At 43.2% G+C, this 20,146-nt stretch overlaps 1 protein-coding gene across 1 annotated transcript; it reads left to right on the plus strand.

Moving 5' to 3' along the window:
• Nucleotides 1-8,956: 8,956 nt before the first annotated feature.
• Nucleotides 8,957-20,061, plus strand: LOC139283453 (tensin-2-like). Its single transcript, XM_070903462.1, has 22 exons — nt 8,957-9,121; nt 9,426-9,476; nt 9,618-9,740; nt 9,841-9,905; nt 10,585-10,668; nt 10,792-10,904; nt 11,015-11,075; nt 11,412-11,487; nt 11,999-12,128; nt 12,815-12,880; nt 12,967-13,083; nt 13,184-14,593; nt 14,696-14,846; nt 14,934-15,799; nt 15,998-16,129; nt 16,911-17,003; nt 17,202-17,279; nt 17,406-17,483; nt 17,685-17,853; nt 18,062-18,130; nt 18,459-18,488; nt 18,689-20,061. Exons 1-22 carry the CDS (start codon nt 8,960-8,962, stop codon nt 18,831-18,833), a joined length of 4,269 nt encoding a protein of 1,422 aa, XP_070759563.1. The 5' UTR covers nt 8,957-8,959; the 3' UTR covers nt 18,834-20,061.
• Nucleotides 20,062-20,146: the final 85 nt, after the last annotated feature.

Raw genomic sequence — 20,146 nt, forward strand, 5'->3', positions numbered from 1 at the left:
GTTCCGATGTGAACATGGTGTGAGTCTTAAGTGGAGTAAGCCATGTGCACTGACCTAGATGTGTGGTTAAAGCAGCCCCCCCCTGAACTGCCAACCAGCCAGGTTGCCATGAGTAATTCAGTCATGTGGTAGCGTGGCATAGCAGGAGAGTCCTCAAGCATCCGGGGAGTCTCAGTGGTAGTTCAAAGCGACTCTCTAATACAGCTTGATATGAAGCGTTTGTGCTTATTAAAGAATAATATTTTACGCAATATTCTGATGCTCATTAACATTGTCTGTGAGAAGTGCTCCCAGGCTGATCAGAGGGGGGCAGTAGCGAGCTGTCAGCTGTCTCGGTGGGGGTCAGAGGAGGAGAAAGCACAAGAAGCAGCACGGCTCAGGGAGATGGCACCTTGGAGAGAAAAACTGTCTCAAATTCAGTCAGGCTGTGATAGATCAGTAGCTGAGGATCGAGTTCATCATAGAGATCATAGAGGAGGCAGGGACACCATGCTTTGAGTAAGGCTGCCTAATCTTTGTTGTTTTGGGACCAGGAGTGGATTCATTCATTATAAGGGGACATGTTTGCGCTGTGTAAGAGAGAGGCGCCCTCTCCATCCACAGTTTATGTCAAACCATCGGCAGTGTCCGCCTGTGCTCTCCTGTGACCTCGCTCACAGCAGCTCAGTGTCACACACCACGAGAGAGCTCATGACCTTGCTGTAACTGTGCTGTTGTGCCTCACTGTCCAGCAAACACAGAGGGACCCAGCTCTTCAGGTCAGCTCAAATCCTGTGGGATTTATGACAAAGGGGGTGGGGGGGGGTGAAAGTTTGCCTTCCTGACCCCTCCTCCTCCTCCACACACACACACACACACACACACACACACACACACTAGAATGGTGTACGACTGGGCACTACCAGCTGTTGTGCCTGAGCAGCATGTATTAAAAGAGGATTATTATTTTTGTCATACTCGTCCCACTGGTCACCACGGTGATAGCCAAAAACAACTCTTGGTGGCTGCAGGGCAGGCAGGAGAGAGTGGACATCGTCACACAGGACGATGATCAATCCGGATGGGAGACGTCTGAGCGGGTAAATTTAGAAAATAACAAGAGTGCCGTAGATGCCTGCCAGTGAGTGATGTGTGTGTGGAGTTGGGGGGGGGGGGGGGGGGGGGGGTACAAATACGTGAGAGGCAGCTGGGAGGCAGGCTGAGAGTGTGTGTGTGTGTGTGTGTGTGTGTGTGTGTGTGTGTGTAGTCAGTCCCATTTGGGGGCATTCATAAATAAAGGGGAACATTGGGTCAAGGCTGCAAATTGCTGTCTGCTTCCTGTCACGCTATGCTCTTACTGTATGTTTACTCTATGAGTTTCTATGTGCCTCTCATATGTCAACATATTGCTTCCTTTCTTTTTTTATTTCTTTCATCTCTTGCGTCTCACTGTCATCATCTTTTTTTTTACCTTTAATCTCCGTTAGATCTCTCCTTTTCCTGATGATTTATACTCGCAGTCAAAGCTTCTCCCACCTTCTCTGTTACATTTTTCCCTCGCTTCTTTCTTCAGGTCTTAAATGCTTTCATCAGTGTGTTATGCCACCTTAGTACCATCTCCACAACAGTCACCACTAACGTTCCAGTTCTTTTCTCACAGCCTTTGTGCATCTTCTTTCTCTTTGTTTGCCTCATCAACTGTGTGTCCATCTCATTCGGTCTCTTTGTGCTGCTGCCACTTTATTCTGCCTCTTGTCGTCTGTCTCGCAGCCTCAGGCCACATGGAGAGGTCGCTGCACATCAGCACTCTGTCACTTTGCGGGGCTGCATGTAGTGTATCGATGTGTGTGTGTGTGTGTGTGTGTGTGTGTGTGTGTGTGTGTGTGTGTGTGTGTGTGAGAGTGCACATGCAGGGGAAAGTACTTGCACAGTTGACGTGCTTTACTGTCTCTGTGCATACGACACAGGCAGAGCAGGAGGGGAGAGCTATGTTGCATGTGCTGCTGGCACAGTGGTAGTGTGTGTGTTATGGTGAGAGAGGGAGGGAGGTAAAGGCAGTTGGTGAGAGAGAGAGTAAGCAGAGAGAGGGAGGTAGTGTATCCCACTCTACAGACAGGACTGCTCGGAGGCAGAGGGAAAGACTGAAGCTGCTTGTTGAGAGGTAAAAACACGCTCGGCCCTGTATTTACTGAGAAAAGCTTTGGGTTTAGTTTACTCGCATATTCTCAGCACATCGGTTTTGACTTTTCATCTACTTTGTGTATTTTTCTCTTCTATTGAGTAATAATCTAGCATCCTTAAAGCATCTTCACAGTGTTTGCTCTGATAATGCCGCATGTGATTGTGCATATTATTCCATTAAAGCTGTAGCCAGAGAGCTCTTGCTTTGCCCAGAAAGAGGATTTCATTTACTGTGATTAAGGCAAGTGCAGAAAATGAAGTGGAGACTCCTGCTGTGACCTACAAAAAATACACAGATTTTAATTTTTAATACTAGAGAGTGAATTCATAAGACTTCATTTTTAATGAGGTAGCTGTCACTATATGTGCAGATTTAGGTACAAAAACTGTATGTTGCATGCTACTATATGTGCCTGTAAATGTAAAATTTAGTTAAACTTGACTGTTTTGGGGATAGATTAGATGTGTGTCTGTTTGTGGGCATGTGTCTGTCTGCTTGTCACTGTGTGTGTGTGTGTGTGTGTGTGTGTGTGTGTGTGTGTGTGTGTGTGCATTGTGTTTGCAAACACCAGCGTGCATCTATCTGTATGCACAACCTTTCTTACTTTTCATTTAATCAAGATTTAACTTGAACAGTATGCTGCTGTAACAATTCCATTTCCCACAGTATCTCTGTATCTATATACTTATACAATGTATACTACACTGTGAATACACGTCTGTGTTGTATATTGTGTATAGACAATCATCTGAGACCAAAGGGCACCTGACAAGAGACAAATGGCTGTATCCCTGGCCCAGTCAGCTGTCCTAACATCATCTGATGGATCCTAATGTTGCGTAGTGAAATACAGATGGTTACAGAGTCTGCTCATACTCACCAGCTGCTCTGCTAATGTCTCATGCTGATTTATGAATTGATATAGCAATTATGAAGCTATATGGACTATGTGCTTGTGCAAGCGTTACACATAATAGTGTTGTCCATTGTTCCTGATGCAGCAGTTGGAACAGACCAACAAAGTTGCCTGTGAAATTGTCCTTTTTCATTTACATAAACTCACAACGCAAACAATCTTGAATAATAAGTAAAGGTGACGCTGTTTCTCAAATACCACAGACTTTAGCATTTCTTTACTGCAATTTCTTGTTATTTATCGGCCGATATATCCGCAATATTCTAATATTGGCTGATTTATTGGTCTAGCTTGACTTTGTCTTGAGCAACATGGCAACAAGTGTCACGTTTCTCAACCTTTCCTGTTGTTCCTGTCTCACGGCGGGAGAGCGGGGTGGACATGCTGTCCTGTGGTAGCTCTACGTGTCATTGGACATCGATGGGAAGGAGGAAACAGCGAAGTCGATAGAGATAGAGAACTCAGCAGGACGCTGGTCGAAGTGGACATCTGTGTAACTTGATTAAGGTGGTGACTTATTGATGTCACATTGTTGCTATTTATAACCATCACTGGCACGATGCACTGTGTACAAATACTTATCATGGTTAATTTAATTTTACTGCTTCACCCGTCTTATCAACAATAAAGTATTACACGGGAAAATGCGCACACACACGGATGCATGCAGAGTGTTTATATATACCCATTGCTTTTCATTTCCTGTGAGCCTAAGCCAAGTGATAGGTGCACAGCAAGCCTTGTTTAATATTCCAGGAATTATAAATGTCCTATTTTTTGACGGGATCATAACAATGTCTAACTATTTGAGCTTAGAGGGCGTCGTTTCTAATACATTTCGTTTGATAGTCATGTGTTGCATGGATATAGACAGTAGGTTGTGATAGATGTATGTGTTATTGTTCAATTATTGGGTGTTAAATGTTGTTGGGCAAAGCGCCAAGGACTAAATACAAAAGTATGTTGCCGTGATGAGACATAGAGTTGTAGCACAGATCCACTGCCAGATCTCTTGGAAATGTCACTGCTGCCGCTGCCAGAAAGGCAAGTGGATTTGTGAGATGACTGATGGACAAATAGACAAAATGAGCCTTTAAGTGTTCTGAGGGACGTTTGGTCTAAAATAAGGAGCTCTATCAAAATAGCTCTGTGAAATCTCTCTGCTCTGTCAGTGGTCAGCATGTTCAGCTGTTGACATCTCTCTCCCATCCAGCGCTCGCTCTCACTTTGTGTCTGTGTTTGCCTCCTCATCGTCTTACTGATTCCCTTTTTTCCCTCCCCTCTAAGCTCTGTCCATGTCTCTGCTCCCTGGACTGTTTATTTTTCTGCTTTGAGCCCTCATTCGTGCTTCCGCTTGCTCCCTTCTTCTCCGAGCCAGTTACACAGTGACTTGCCCCGGCCATGCGTGATGCTTATCGAGGTGTCCTTTGTCATCTGATGTTGTTTATTCAGTGGGAGCGCATACTTGCATCTCACGGCAGGGATGATTGCGGTTATCCTGTTGCCCCAGGCAATGAAAGTAGGGAGAGAGACAGAGTGTGAGGTAGCAGGAGAAGGGTAAGCAGAGAGGGGAGTGTCAAGACTGTAGGGGGTTAGGAAATGGAGAAATGAAGGATCAAAGATGAGAGAAAACGGAAGAAAGGCAGATAATGAGAGAAGAAAGAGAGGGGATGCCATACTTTCATGTGAAGCCTCTTAAATCACAGCCTCTCCTCAATTTGCCCTCTGGCACCCTGGGTGAAATGTTAACAAAAAAATAAAAAAGCCTCAGAGATTTATTTAGCTTTCAGTGGACTTTTTGTGTGTCTTTTTTGTGAGACTATGGAACTTGGAATAAGCCATGGTTGTTTTGCTTTTCCAGTTTCAAATGGGAAGGCTTACTCACTTCTCCCTCTCCAGAGTGTGATGTCAGCCCTGAGCCGACTGTCAGAATGAAACTCGCTCCTCCTGGATGGCATACCGACGCCTGTGTCTCCAACACTCACATTTATCTCCCGCTTCCCTGTGACTGACTCAGCTGCTCCGGCAGTTCTCTTGTGTTGGATTTCCTCTCCTTGGAAAAGGAGTGATGATTTGAGATGTGGCAGTGACAACTTTTAAGATTCGTGCCACAGTCACTCTGTTGTGGAGGATTAGCAGCCAGGAAACCCTTAAGGAAGATCCACTGTTACACTCTTTGAATGTAGATTAATATTGATTAATCTGTCAAATCTTTGGTTGATCAGACAGGATGTAAATGTCAGAAAGAAGTGAAAAATGCACAATTTCCTAGAGCGCAAGATGATGTCTTAAAATAGTTTGACATTTTAGGAAATACTAATAATGTATTTGCTTTCATGCCGAGAGTTAGATTAGAAAATCGACACCACTCTCATATCTCTCAGTTAAATATGACGCTGGAGCCAGCAGCTGGTTAGCTCAACTTAGCTCGGCATGAATACTGGAAACAGAAACTAGCTAGCCTGGCTCTGCCCAAAGGCGACAACATCCACCTCCCAGCACCTTTAAAAGCCTGTTAATAAGTGAGTTTTAGAGGTGCTGGAAGGAGGATTCCTTAAACTTAAACAAAAGCTAGTTGTTTTCTCATTTCCAGTCTTTGTGCTAAGCTAAGCCAACTGGCTGCTCACAATAGCTTATAGGAACTGACTGTTATTTGGCTGGTCTGTGTATTGGTACAGTTTGCCTTTTCTTGCTAGTTCCAGCTTATTGTATGTGAAGTTTGCAGCACCTCTAACAGATCCAGCGGTTACACTAGAGCTTTTTCACTGAAAACGACGCTATCTATGAGAGCTGTGAGAGTGAACCGAAACAGTAAAGTTGTGGGTGGACAGCTAAACAATGAGCAGAAACTATGAAGCTGAGGTGAGCTGCAGATTCAAATGATAATTATCTTGCTATTCACATTGTTAAATTGTTTTCACGTTGTCATTTCATACATTGTTGTTGGAATACATCATCATCCTTTTTTTTTACTTGTGTAAAAAAGCCAAGCTAGCTGTGTCCCCTTGCTTACAGTCTTTACGCTAAGCTAACTGTTTACTCGTGGTAGCCTCGTATTTATCCTACAGACATGAGAGTGGTATCTTCAACATCTAACTCCAAGCAAGAAAGTGAATAAGTGTATCCCCCAAAAAATTCCCCAAAAGCCAAAGGTAACAGAGACAAGCAGCACATTCTCACGTTTGAGAAGCTGAAACTAGGGAATGTTTGCTACTTTTGCTTGATAAATGAATGAATAATGTTAACTCGATGAACAAACTGAACCACTGAACAGACCAGGCATCCAGTCCACTAGCAGTCAGTCAGTCCCTGAGGGCGGGCTCGAGTGCTGTCATTGGCACCTCAGTAAATGGTAGCTGATGAACAGGACAAACTGAACCAGATGGCTCCGTTCCCACTGGCTCCAGCGTACAGTCCACATGCATTAATGAAGACCCCGAGGCTGGCCGAGCTACATGTGTATGCACTCTGCGTGTGTGTGTGTGTGTGTGTGTAAGTTTGTGTGAACCTACGTTGACCAGCGCTGACATCCTGTTGCAAATTGCTTCCTGTTGACTCTGGTGTCTTCCTCCTCTGCCTTCATGCTGCAAGTCGATGATCTCTGCCTCTAGATTCAACCCAAATGTCTTGTTTTACGTGCATGTGTGTGTGTGCATGTTTGTGTTTATGCATGGGTACATATGTGTATGTTGTGTCTGTCTCCTACTGTTCCTTCCTGGAGCCGGGCAACTTTATCCACTTAACTACCATTATTAAACCTATTAACAGAGGAGTTCTCCCCTATGGCTGAATCTCCGTGTTCTTTCATTTCCTACTGTAGGTTTTATAACATGTTTGTGATCCGTCTTTGTACATTTATACTCTGGAAAGTACAGATTATGCTTCTGCTGTGGTGGAATGTGAAAAGAACTGGTCGACTCAGGCAAAGAAGTAAATGACTGTAACGGCTGTTTTGCCAGATTTATCCAGTTAGCAAAAAATTAAATTGGTCTCAGTTAATAAAAAATCATGAGCTGCAGCAGCCCGTCACAATGGTAAAATGAATTTATCAATTGTTGCTTCAGTTTTGATGTCATTTCGACAATGTCATGTTGGTTTTGCGGACATGATGACATGATATGCCTACAAGACAAGCAGCTATTCAGCATCTACTGAAAAGAGACAAAAACATTAAAAACAAAACTGGAACTGACCACAAACGTAGTATTGGGAAATGTCCTACAGCACTGATCGAATCTTGGCTTGATTCTGTCAACACAAAACCTCTAGTGAGTGTATTTCTGCACCTGCGCTGTTGTTTTTCCTGAGGTTGTTTCAGTCGTAGATCATTGTGATTGTCAGGCATTTGACTTGTTAACCTGTTGCCTGACACCTGTCAGCACTGGCCAGCTCTCAGCCACAGAGGGCAGCTTGGCAGTCTGTCAATCTCATGGGCTAGTTCACAGGTCAAAAGCTGACAGGGTGTCACCTGTCAAGGTTTACAATCAAAGTTGTGCATAGTTGTGCTGTAACACTGAATGTTTGTTTATATTTCTCAGCTCATTTCCTTCATTTGCAGTTTGTTAGGTTGTGTTATTAAAGCATTTCTTATTTATTTTTCACCTTGTTGTTTTGAATCATTTGATTTATAGAGAGAGTCAAATCTGCCAGAAAAGTTACACATACCAGTTTCTACTAGTTTGTCACTTCAGGGTCGACCGTTATCCTCATAATAAACAACCCAGTCTATTTGTGTAGTAGTGGCTGTAGCCTGTTTGCATGACCTCAGCCTCTCTCTCTCTCTCTCTCTCTCTCTCTCTCTCTCTCTCTCTTCCTCTGTGTATACGTGTGTTTGTGGTTTTGGCAAGTTTCTGTTGTTGGCTCACCAGCAGGGTACAAGGACTGCACGCCACATGTAGAGTCTTCCTCCAGTAAACTTCAACCGCCTCTCTCCTTTCGTCCTTCTTTATGAGGCAAAGAAACACAATCAATCATTTCTATTGAGTACCTCTTATTATACTGAGCACTTTTGCGTATTCAACTGCCTGGTCAGCACAATAAACACCAGTTTATAGTTATACAGTGTAAGAAGGCAATACAATGTTCTTGACTTAACATTTCTGTAGACGTGTGTGTAGGTGCTTGTCAAAGTTTGTCCTTATGTGTATGTGTCTGTGAGTGTGTATCAGGCTGTGTGTGTGTGTGTGTGTGTGTGTGTGTGTGTGTGTGTGTGTGTGTGTGTGTGTGTGTGTGTGTGTTGTCATTAATTCATCATGTGGAATAGCCAAATCTGTGCTGACAGCCTCTTCTTCAAACCAGCTGCTGCAGATGTCAGAAGAGAAAAGTGAGAATGAATCTTACCATCCTCTCCATCAGCTCTTCATCCTCCCTCCTCATCCTCTCATCCTTCCATCCCTTCATCTGCACTGCTGGGCAAGCACCAAGAGCATTAAACCAAACACGACTTGGCATCTGCTGTTCGCTCCCAGTGTGTTTGTGTACGTGTGTGTATGTGTGCATATGGTTATGTGACTGCTGCAAAAACCAACCATGTGCTCATTTTCTTTCAGGTGACTCCCACCTGCACCTCAACACCAGACCTGGTGAGTGTGTTTACAGGAGTTTCATATTATGTAATGCAATCAGTCATTGCAGTGGAGTTACTCTTTTCTGATTGGTTCTCAGCACGGCTCCACTAAATCTACACCACAGAAGAAGAGAGGCTCTATACCAAGGTACCAAGAAGCCTGAATCACACATCAGTCAACACAACATGATATTTGACATGTAAAATGGATACACAGAAATAACATTCTGACTGTCTTTATGGCCTGATGGCTGTCTTGGCTGCACTAAAACAATGAATTGTCACAATGTCCAGGAGCAAAAGTGTGGAACAAGTGATGGAGCAAGTGATGGAGCGACACTATGACTTTGACCTCACCTATATCACAGAGAGGATCATCTCTGTCTTCTTCCCGCCCGACCTGGAGGAGCAGCGGTACCGCAGAAACCTGCAGGAAGTGGCCTCCATGCTTAAATCTAAGCACCAAGACAAGTTCTTGGTTAGTCATGAAACTGAAAACATAAAAACTGTCTCCTAAAAGGACTGTGTAATTGTGAGACAGTAAAATCAAGGTCATGGCTGCTATTAAAAGTTTTATTAAAACACATTAAACAGGTTTTATTTGCGTATTTGTACTATCCATAAAGGTTATGGCTTTAAGTCCTTGTCTATGATTGATAGGGACTATTTACTACCACATTCTTCTTTCCACTGTTTCCTTTAAATGTATTTTCTTCTCAGTTTGTGGTTGATATGTTAAAATATATTTGGGATATCTTATTATGTGTCTCTGCCTTTTCTAGCTACTGAATTTATCAGAGAAGAGGCATGACATCACCAGACTTAACCCAAAGGTACAAGTATTTACATCTTAAAAGACCAAACTGCTTAGGTTACAGAGACACAACTGAGATACATAAACTAGGAGCGTGATCACTTTGTATTTTCAAGGTTAATGAACAAATTTGAAACGTCTTTCCCCCTCTGTGGTTCAGGTGCAGGACTACGGCTGGCCTGATCTTCACGCCCCGCCCCTGGACAGGATTTGTGCTGTTTGTAAAGCCATGGAGACCTGGCTGATCTCTGACCCCCACAATGTGGTGGTTCTCCACTGCAAGGTCAGTGCGGCCTGAATCCACATCTGCGCGCTTTGCTGTGAAAAAGGTAAAACAGTGGGGAAAAGCTATTTCATAGTCTCTTTGATCTGTGTTCTGACAGGGAAACAAAGGGAAGACGGGGGTCATCGTGGCAGCCTACATGCACTACAGCAAGATATCAGCTGGGTAATCTGCGTCATTATTAATCTCACAAGGCACTCAATATATACCAACATGTGTACAGATCAATGATCCGTATTGAATTTATACATTTGTGTCTCAATAATTTTTTTATTCATAGTTATACTTTGTTGCCATGAAAGGCAAAAACCATCTTTGATCACCTTCAGTGATAGTTTGGTCAATGTGATCACTGTAAGGCTGCAACTGATGATTATTTTTATTATCGAATAATCATTTATACTATATACTTTACTATATTATGTCCGAAAATAGTGAAAATGGCACTAAATTGCTTGTTTTGTCCAAACGGCAGTTCCAAACCCAAAGATATTACGTTTACTATCACAAAGACTAAGAACACTTGCAAATATTCAATTTGAGAAGCTAAGACCAATTAATTTTTGGCATTATTCCTTAAAAAATATAAAAACATTTAATTCTTACATTTGTTGACAGTTAATTCTCTAGCAATCTAATAATAATTGACTAATCGTTTCACCTCTAGCTCAATAAAGCAATATTTGTAGAATAGATTAAATTGGTTGGCCAAGTCGCCAACAACAGCCATGATTTACTCTAGGAATACACCTCATTACCTCCAGAAGACACACTATTACTTCCTAATGTTTGCTTGCACAGATCTATACTAAAGCATCTATTACACTTCTGGCTGTGTCCACAGAGCGGACCAGGCTCTCACCACCCTCGCAATGAGAAAGTTCTGTGAAGACAAAGTCTCCTCTTCCCTACAGCCCTCTCAGAACAGGTATGACGCTCTCATATATATCTTTGCAGGTGCTCCTCTGCCATATATCACTTCTTGTGCTGCTGTCATCACCTCAGTCGCTCCCTGCTGGCATCACATCATTTCCTCACCTCTCTTCTCCAGGTACATCTACTACTTTGGCGGTTTGCTGTCAGGCACCATCAAAATGAACAGCAGTCCTCTGTTCCTCCACCAGATCCTCATTCCATCACTACCCAACTTCCAGGCAGGAGGCGGTCAGTTTCACACAAAAAACAAATCTTGTATAATAGCTTGCGGTGTTGTTATGCTAATTCATAGCTTTGAATGGTGAACAGAAAGTATTTAACAACATCTGTATCTGCAGGTTTCTACCCTTTCCTGAAAATCTACCAGTCTCTACAGCTGGTCTACACCTCGGGCGTCTAGTAAGTACATGGCCAGTTGTCCAGTTGTAACACTGTGTGTGTGTGTGTGTGTCTGTGTGTGTGTGTGTGTGTGTGTGTGTGTGTGTGCACGCGTGTGTGCAGGCGGACGCCTTTCCTTCCCCTGTCCAGCTGACATATGTTGTCTATACAGGCCGCTGTCTGTGTTTAGGTGTAGGCTGCTCTGTGCTTATGTTAAAGTTGATGTTGTTTACCACTGTTTTACCCAACTGAGACATGTTTTGACTGGTTTTATGTGGCTGTTTTTTTACTCTTTGTATGTGTGTGTGTGTGTGTGTGTGTGTGTGTGTGTGTGTGTGTGTGTGTGTGTTTGTCCAGTGATCCCCAGAGCTCCAGGGCAAGGAAGCTGTGTGTGACCATGGAGCCAGCGCTATTATTAAAGGGGGACATTATGGTGAGAAATAGCTTGTTGTTAACTGTATGTCACTAATTGGAAACCTTACTTTGATTTAAATCCTTTCCATATCCACACATAAAGTGCATCATTGGAATAACTGCAATACCTTGTTGTTTTTATACCTAAGTCCTGTATTTAAAGGCTTCCATTCCCACTCACTGAACTGCTGCAAAATAACACTTTTTTTCTCTCCTGACTTTGATGCACTTTTCTAACTCTGAGAAGTGCTTGATTATTTTTAAACCACTTAAGCTACAAATCCTCAGTAGACTATGATCATGCATGCCTAATTGTTTTCTTACGCTCTCCTGCATGTCTCTTCGAGAGAGTAAAAACATTCAAAGCCCTTAGCGACCTAGAAAGACACGTGCTGTAGGTACTTTATTTATCTCAGAGGGCAATCTGAACACAAATGACCCAACATCCACAGCCAACACTTTGAGACATTTCATTTCAAATGAGCTTCAGTATTTGTACATCGCTCTCATACCTGCATCCTTCTCCGCAGGTGAAGTGCTACCACCGGCGGAGTCGAGCAGCAGAGAGGGAGGTGGTGTTCAGAGTCCAGTTCCACACCTGCACTGTTCACGGAGCCCAGCTGTGGTTTGGAAAGACTGAACTGGACCTGGCCTGCACAGGTATGAAAAACAGAGGCTCAGTAGTTTCTTAGGAAATCCATGGAATAAAAAGTAGCAGCGATTTTACATTTTTGGACCGTCAAGAAGGCATTACAGAAGAGAGTAGAGGGAAGGGTGTTTATGCTACATGTGAATAAGGAAAACTATAGCACTACATCACTGCTGAGAGGCTGTTTAGACTATACTAGTGCTTAACTACACATATATATTCCATATATATTATAAACCTCCTGCTGTTTATTTCTATCACTTCCTTACAATGATTTACATGGTTGCATAATTCAAGACCCACTTATTTTTCAGCCCATTGTGGTGTCTGAGTGTATTTTGAGACAAACATCAAATGACTGTGTCAGTTTAGATGAAACAGAAAAGCTTGTACATGGCTCAGTAAGCAGCCGTCTCATGACAGTTACTCTAAGTGCTACAAGCTGACGCAGGCATACAATGTATAAATAATATTACCCACACTCATGCATGAAAGCAAAAAAGAAAACTCATTTCAGATACATTTCTTTGAAGTGTTACGCTCTATTTCGATTGTAAGAGTGAAAGCAAGTATCTTTCTTTATTAACTTTGGTATTTCCACTTCACATATCACACTTTCTTGTGAATGTTTTTATTAGTCTCTGTAGTTACAGTCTGGATATATTTAGTCTTTGCCTTCATGCTGGTCTTTCTGTAGATGACAGGTTCCCTCCAGACGCTACAGTCGAGTTTATCTTCTCCAGTGGGCCAGAAAAAATGAAAGGTGAATATAATCAACTGTCTGTCTGTCACTGCATCCTTTGGAGCATTTTGTGCACCCAACCTCTTTCTTTTTACTTGCTTTCCAAGGTCGAGAATACCGCAAGAACGACACTTCCATCAACGTGGACTACAACACCTCAGACCCTGTGGTCAGATGGGATTCTTATGAGAACTTCAACCTGCACCACCAAGACAGCATGGAAAGTAAGAAATGTACACACACACACACACACACACACACAGGTAAAAACAGTTTTACACTAAGAGGGTAAAATCAATCACATCACACTCTTGTTTCTATCAGATATCTGTCACACAAGGGGTCCTCTGGACGGCAGTTTGTATGCCCAGGTGAAGAAGCGTCGCGGGCCGGGCTCAACTGCCTCAGCAGCATCACCCAACGGATGCCTCACTAGCAGCCCAACAGTCAAGCCTCAAATTCCCAGCCAGCCTCAGCCTCTCACCTACACCTCCGACTCCAACCGCTCCTCAGTCCCCTCTGATCACCTGGAAGACACCTCTCCGTCCATAAATCGCCCAGAAAGAGAAAACACTGACTGTCCACTGAGGAGAGGAGATGGGGAAAACGGAGCAAAGGACAAAACAAGAGGGAAAGAACGGGACAGAGAGACAGCGATTTTAGATGACGGAGACCCGTCAAGTCCTGGGGGTTTGAGGCGAGAGCACTCCTGTTGCAGTCGAGCAGGCACAAAGTGTGGCGATGTCGGATGGGAGAGGGAACGAGGGCCCTGCCTTTCTAATGGTCATTGTCTCGGCCGCTGCAACAGCATTAAAAACCATCCAAAAAGCCAAACTCTGCCGGCCTTACCATCCAAATCTGTATCACCACCTCCTCATTCAACTCATATGGAACTCTGCCATCGACATAGCGCCCATCCTCTACCAGAGTTACCATGGGAACGACCACCCCCACCTCCGCCCCCGCCCCTGCCCTGTCTCCACAGGCCTTGCTACCCTTATTCCAGCCCCGAACACACCCACCCACACAGCCACACCCTCCCAGCCGCAAACAGACTCTGCACTGGGGAAGAGTGTCACATCTTCCATTATTCCAGCCACAATCCAGCCTCTCATCTCTCCCATCAATCACTGCCCTCCAGCCCTTATAGGGAAATGTTCTTCAGCGCTCCAACACCATCCTCTGGTTGCCTCTGTCGGGACTGCTCCGGCAGGCGAGAGCACCAGTCGGCCTCAGTCAGAACATTCCACTCATTGCACCCTGACCAATCAGAAAACCCACACTGGTCCCAAGGAGCAGGGGTCCAACGCACAAGAGAGGCGCCTCCACTATGGGAAAGTGAGAATCCATGGGAGGTGGCGAGAGAGGCAGAGTTCTGGCAGAGCAAATCAGCCATGCCGGCATTTCGCGTCTGCCACTCCACTTTGGATCAGGGTTCAAACCCAGAGCAACCTAGATTTGCCATCGGACCTCACCAGGGCTACCCCAGCCCCCAGTCTCTGATGGATGTGCGGGATGGAGCCAGCAGTGGGTATCACACCCCTTCGCAGCCTCGCCACTCCTGTCCCTGCTCTCCTTATCAGTCATCCCCAGCCGAGAGCCATGAGAGCCGGGGTTACGCCTCGGGGTATCACTCAGGATCAGCCTCGCCTCTGCCTGCTAGTAGCCCCTCTCCTGGGAGAGGCAGGCTGCCTGAGACCCCCTCTAGATCTAGAAACGCTGAGCATCACCAAGGTGAATGATGGATACAGTGTTACATGTTTGTTACTTCATCACTAATTTTTATTATACTTACTTATACATTCATCTCATCTAGTTTTATCTTTCTTCTCAAAGTAGAAAAGGCCAAGGCAGATGTAGAGGATGACATATCCCAGGGTTCAGAGGGTAAATCGGACTCTAATGGCCAGTCAAGTACCCCTGGACTGGACTCTGATAATGACTACACAATCATTGGTAGCAGCAGCCCCACACACACAGAAGACAGGTGGGTGAAACTTATCTATCTATTAGTCCTGAAAGTAAAATTACATTTATCCAGATTTGTGAATAATTGTCAATCTTTTTTCCTTAGTGTAACTGCTGATTGCCCTCCTAAAAGCCAAGAAACCTGCCCACATCTGGTGTCTAACACAAGTAGCAGCAAAACTATCACACCAGTACCAAGAGAAACTCAAACCCAAAGTTCCAACATATCCATAAACTCCACACAACCATCAAGTGAGCGGAGTTTGACCTCTGATGGTAAGCTCAGGGCAGCCAAAATTCCAGGAAGTGCGGAGGGATCTAACCAATTACAGACCTCAAGCTATGCCACTGTCATCATCACCCCAGTCCAAGTGCAACTGAACGGCTCTGCCCTTCCTAGCGATACCCCATCTGACAGCAGCAGAGGTGTATCCATGAACCCTTCAGCCAGTCTCAGTTCAAGCCCTTCCACCACTTCTCCAAGTTCTCCAATTGGCTCCCCAGACCTCCAGTCTTCTCCCCAGCTCTCCACATCAGCAGCAGAGGCACCAGGAAAAGGGCTGACTCCGGATATAGACAGCTCAGCTGACACCAAACCACCATCGCCAGTGCCCGACGGATATCACACACCAACCTTCCCCCTAGCGTCCTATTACTACCCCTTGCTAAACGTCCCTCATGTACCATACACTGGATACACTGCGGTCACCATCCCCGCCATCCAGCCGCCGCTTCCCGAGAAGAAACGGCTTTCATCCACACCAGGGTCCCTGAACGGACACAACTCTCTACTCCGGGCCTCCTCAGCTCCTTCCCCCACGCACCACGTTACTTTCTCCCCCTCTGTGGGAGATCAGAGATGGGGGTCTGCACAACACAGCTGTAGGGAGGAGGCGGACATCAGGGTCAATGCTAAGTTTGTCCAGGACAGCTCCAAGTACTGGTATAAACCAGGCATCTCCAGAGACCAAGGTGAGGGTTATAAAGACAGATGATTGTATTTCTCATGACCAAACAATCCAATCGCCTTGATCTTTAATGATTAAGTGATACAATAGAGTGTAACCAGAAACAGCAGCGTGACCTTAGACATGTAACCTATATATAGTCATTGTTGCATCTCTTTTTTCACTACAACACCCCAACTCTAATGTGTCTTCTCTACCATAGCCATAGCTGTTTTGAAGGACAAGGAGCCAGGAACTTTCCTCATCAGAGACAGTAACTCCTTCCAGGGGGCCTACGGTCTGGCCCTCAAGGTGGCCACCCCACCTCCTAATGCCAACATCATTGGCAGCAAAGGTAGCCGCTATGAATGCGTTGTTAATGTCAATGAGCTGGCACTTAGCCATTTGTTGACATGTCACAGTAGGAAAAGCACAGGTGTGTAAAAATAATAAAATGAATGATGGCTGAATTCCATTTAGCTGCTTCAGTTTCAGGGTCCTGGTATTGTGCATGCTGGCTCACTGTCACACAATCATGACTTACTGGGACACCTGAATAGAACGGAGCCATCATTAAGTACCTGTGCTTTTCCTACTTGACTGCTGATTGGTTTGCCAGGAAGATACTAGCTAATAAGTGTATAAAACAACCATTCCAGGTTTTCAAGTAGTTTAAATATTCATTAAGTAGCTTGTGATCTAACCAATGTGTGATTTCCTTTACCATGTTGATTTGTATTTATGCTGTTATTATGATATTATTATTATGAAGAAAAATAAACATTTCATACTTGAGTTCAAATGATGTATGTTTTAGCTGTAGTTCAGTATCTGCCAGCCCAATATATTATTCTCATGCATTCCTGTGTATCCAAGAACAACAAATGTTGATGATAGACCATACGTTTTTATGTATTTCTGATGCATTCTGTTCATGCATGAAATGAAAAACACAAATGAGGCTCAGCCGTGATCAGAAAAGGCAGTGACTTTATGGTTTAGACAAGTCTGTAGTAATCAGAATCTTATATTTTCTATATTTTTGTTCATTCATCCTGATAGAATATGCTCTGCAACTAGACAGTCTGCCTTATTTTTCATCTCTTCTCACCCTCCTCTCCTCTCCTCTCTCCCAGGGGATCCTCTGGAACAGCTGGTGAGACACTTCCTCATCGAGACGGGGCCACGGGGAGTGAAGATCAAGGGCTGTCAGAACGAGTCCTACTTTGGTCAGTTATGTACACAACTGTCGCAATATGTTCTCATATTTCCTTTATGTACGAGATACTGAAACTGATCATTTTCACCTGTAAACCAAGAGAAAGCGTTTTTATTTACTTCCTTCCCAGTCCCCTTTTTTCTTTCTTTATATGCCTTCTAATCTGTCATATTTATATTTGTTTTACATATTTGTCTCTTTGTCTCAGGAAGTTTATCTGCCCTGGTGTACCAGCATTCAATTACTCCCATCTCTCTGCCATGTGCCCTTCGAATCCCAGAAAAAGGTCCCTCTTTTCAAATAAGATATGTTTATTACGATTAATAATTAAACACTTCAAAGAATAGTTACAAGCTAGATCCTCAATAATTTAGACAGTATTGTTATGTAACTGAAGACTTTGATGTTCCAGACCTGGTCGGAGAACTTCAGGAGATGCAGAGTGCTACAAACACCAGCACAGCGGCTGACCTCCTCAAACAAGGAGCAGGTAGTACACGAGCTGGTTTTGTTTTTTGGTGATTCTGCTGTTATGTGAACTTCCTTAGAGGACCTCCCACGTGCAGTGCAGTGGTTGCAGTTCTTCCCTTTGACCAGCAGAGACTGCTCAAGCCTCATGTTTTCATAACACTGAGCAGTAACATGACACGTTTATGTTAATCGGTGTTTTCTCATCTCTCTCTTAAACAAGCTTGCAACGTGCTCTACCTGAACTCTGTGGAAACAGAGTCGTTGACGGGGCCTGAGGCAGTTTCCAAGGCGACCAAGTGTACCTTGGCTCTGAGTCCACGTCCTGTGGCAACAATGGTCCACTTCAAAGTGTCTGCTCAGGGCATCACCCTAACAGACAGCAAAAGAAGGTACACCTTAGACACAACAATCTTACTTCTTCACAACATTAACGCATTTTCAATTATGTAAATACTCATTTTTTAAAAAGTGGCATTTGTTATTACGTTAACTTTCTTTCTGCATGACACAGTATGTACACCAGTTTGATAGAAAACTTTCCAGATATTATTCTTAACCAAAGACAACTGAGTCATAATATTGTTTGTGTTTTCACAGGCTATTTTTCAGGAGACACTACCCAATCAGCAGTGTGACTTTCAGCAGTCTGGACCCCCAAGACCAGAGGTGGGTCACTGAGACATACAGAAAAAAATACACTGACAGTATGATTTTAATAGAAACTATACGTGCTTGTACGTGTTTCTGCTGATTGTTTTTAGTAAAGGCACTATTATATGTGTGCTTGCTGCTGATGCACAAATACTCTCTGTATTGACTTATATTTTATAAATATAAGTGCTCTGTGACTTGCGTGTCTGCTTGTTTACTCTGAGGGGTGAATGTAGATTGCTAGTGAGTGCCTAGTCTTTGTAAAAACAGTCTCCATGTCTTTGTTATTCATGTTTTTCCTACGTTTTGTCTCTGTGTCTCTATCTGTGTACCCGTGCTTCAGGTGGACTAATTCTGATAGCACGTTAAGCAAGTAAGTGCTTGCGTCACTGTGTGTTTTTCTTTGCAAGTGATATTACCGACCAGTACAATGTGCTATTTTGCCTTTCAGTTAATCACAATCATTTTTTTTCACAATCAGATTTGTTACTCTGATTTCTTTGTATTTCTGTCAGTGTCAGATATCATTTGCTCCTCCATCTTTTGACCTCTCATGTCTCCTTTTTGCCGCAGGATGTTTGGCTTTGTGGCGAGGCGGACAGGCAGTGCTACAGAGAACGTGTGTCACCTGTTTGCGGAGATGGACCCCGAGCAGCCAGCTGTGGCCATCGTCAACTTTATCAACAAAGTCATGCTGGGACCACAGCTACACAGATGAGAGAGCAGGAGGATTTGAAAACTCTGGACTATTGGGGATCTGAGGGAGATATTGATATGATTTTGACATATTTTTTAATGAAGTGTGTGTGTAACTACATTTTTGCTTGCATTTGTACTGGTGGCACCACTGTGCTCGGCTGTATGACTGTTTTTATAACAGAATCCAGTTCTGACAGATCACTGTTCTGTAGGGCAAAGTATTGTTTATATGTCAGTTTACAGAGCACACAGTAAGAGGAAATAGTTCGTTAAGCCAAAGTCTGGCCTAACTTTAGTAACCTTTGCCAAATGAGATTGAAATAAGAGTTTTGGGAGGGTTTTCTGTTTTGTTTTGTGGGGGGTTTTTTGCTGTTGATGAAGCTACGTGACCGACAATCCATGTACCACACACACATTTGTAATAAACGTTCTCTTCATCAACATTTAAAGCTGAAGGAAATGGTTAAGAAGGTCTTCAACAATGTGAAAGTCATGGTTTAAGGTGTAAAGTACCATAATTGCAATTATTATTATCATTATAAGTGTATTTTTGTTTGTTTGTTTTGTAAATGATAACCCCAGATGTAGTAGTGTATTATGCTAAACCTACTTATGATTTAAAACACAGACAGATAGATGATTTAACTAAATGTTATACAGATACTAACTACATGAGCAAGTGAGTTCAGCCTTAAAACAGAATTATCAAATGTAATTTAAAAGGTCATGGACAGAACATGAATATTTGCAACTTTTCTACAGCTATGAATAATAAAAAGCCTTACTTTGTGAAGTTAGAAATGTCATGGAATCAAAGGACGTTCTCATGTGAGAAAATCTACAATATCTGACACGTTGGTAATGTCAGTACAAAAAGAGCCAGAGCAGAAAAGTCTCTCCATATCACAGATTAGTGTTGGTCCTGTTTATGTCCCCATTTAACTAACTAATATCCACGGCAACACATATTAAGTGACTTCTGTTTTAGAGGGGAGTTTAACTTTAAGCCAAAGACTCCATTATTGTGTAAAGGTATTTGATTTTCTTTTTTTATCAATACATTTTTGTTGTTTGGTATTTGTGTGTTTTCTATAAACGGATACAGTATTTAGATGACTTCAGCACAATCATTATTTTTCATAATGGATTTTTATGTAAAAGAAGTAATATATTTTAGTCCTCTGAGGTGGTGAGAAGGATTGTACATGTCATATTTGACAGGAAATTTAAGTAATAAAATCAAATCAAATGCAAGTGTGCGCTTCATCATTTAAATGTTTCATGTCAAATATATTTTGAGACATTTTATTTATATTATATTTGCAGATTAAT

The sequence above is a fragment of the Enoplosus armatus genome, chromosome 3 (assembly GCF_043641665.1).
Source record: "Enoplosus armatus isolate fEnoArm2 chromosome 3, fEnoArm2.hap1, whole genome shotgun sequence".
In the NCBI taxonomy this organism is placed as follows: domain Eukaryota; kingdom Metazoa; phylum Chordata; class Actinopteri; order Centrarchiformes; family Enoplosidae; genus Enoplosus; species Enoplosus armatus.

Bases quoted from the DNA above. Each gene is read 5' to 3' on its own strand.
- LOC139283453 (XM_070903462.1), top strand. From the start codon at position 8,960: ATGGAGCAAGTGATGGAGCGACACTATGACTTTGACCTCACCTATATC. The intron at 9,906-10,584 runs GTAATCTGCGTC...CTGTGTCCACAG, and splicing joins TACAGCAAGATATCAGCTGG to AGCGGACCAGGCTCTCACCA. The intron at 17,854-18,061 runs GTACACCTTAGA...GTGTTTTCACAG, and splicing joins CTAACAGACAGCAAAAGAAG to GCTATTTTTCAGGAGACACT.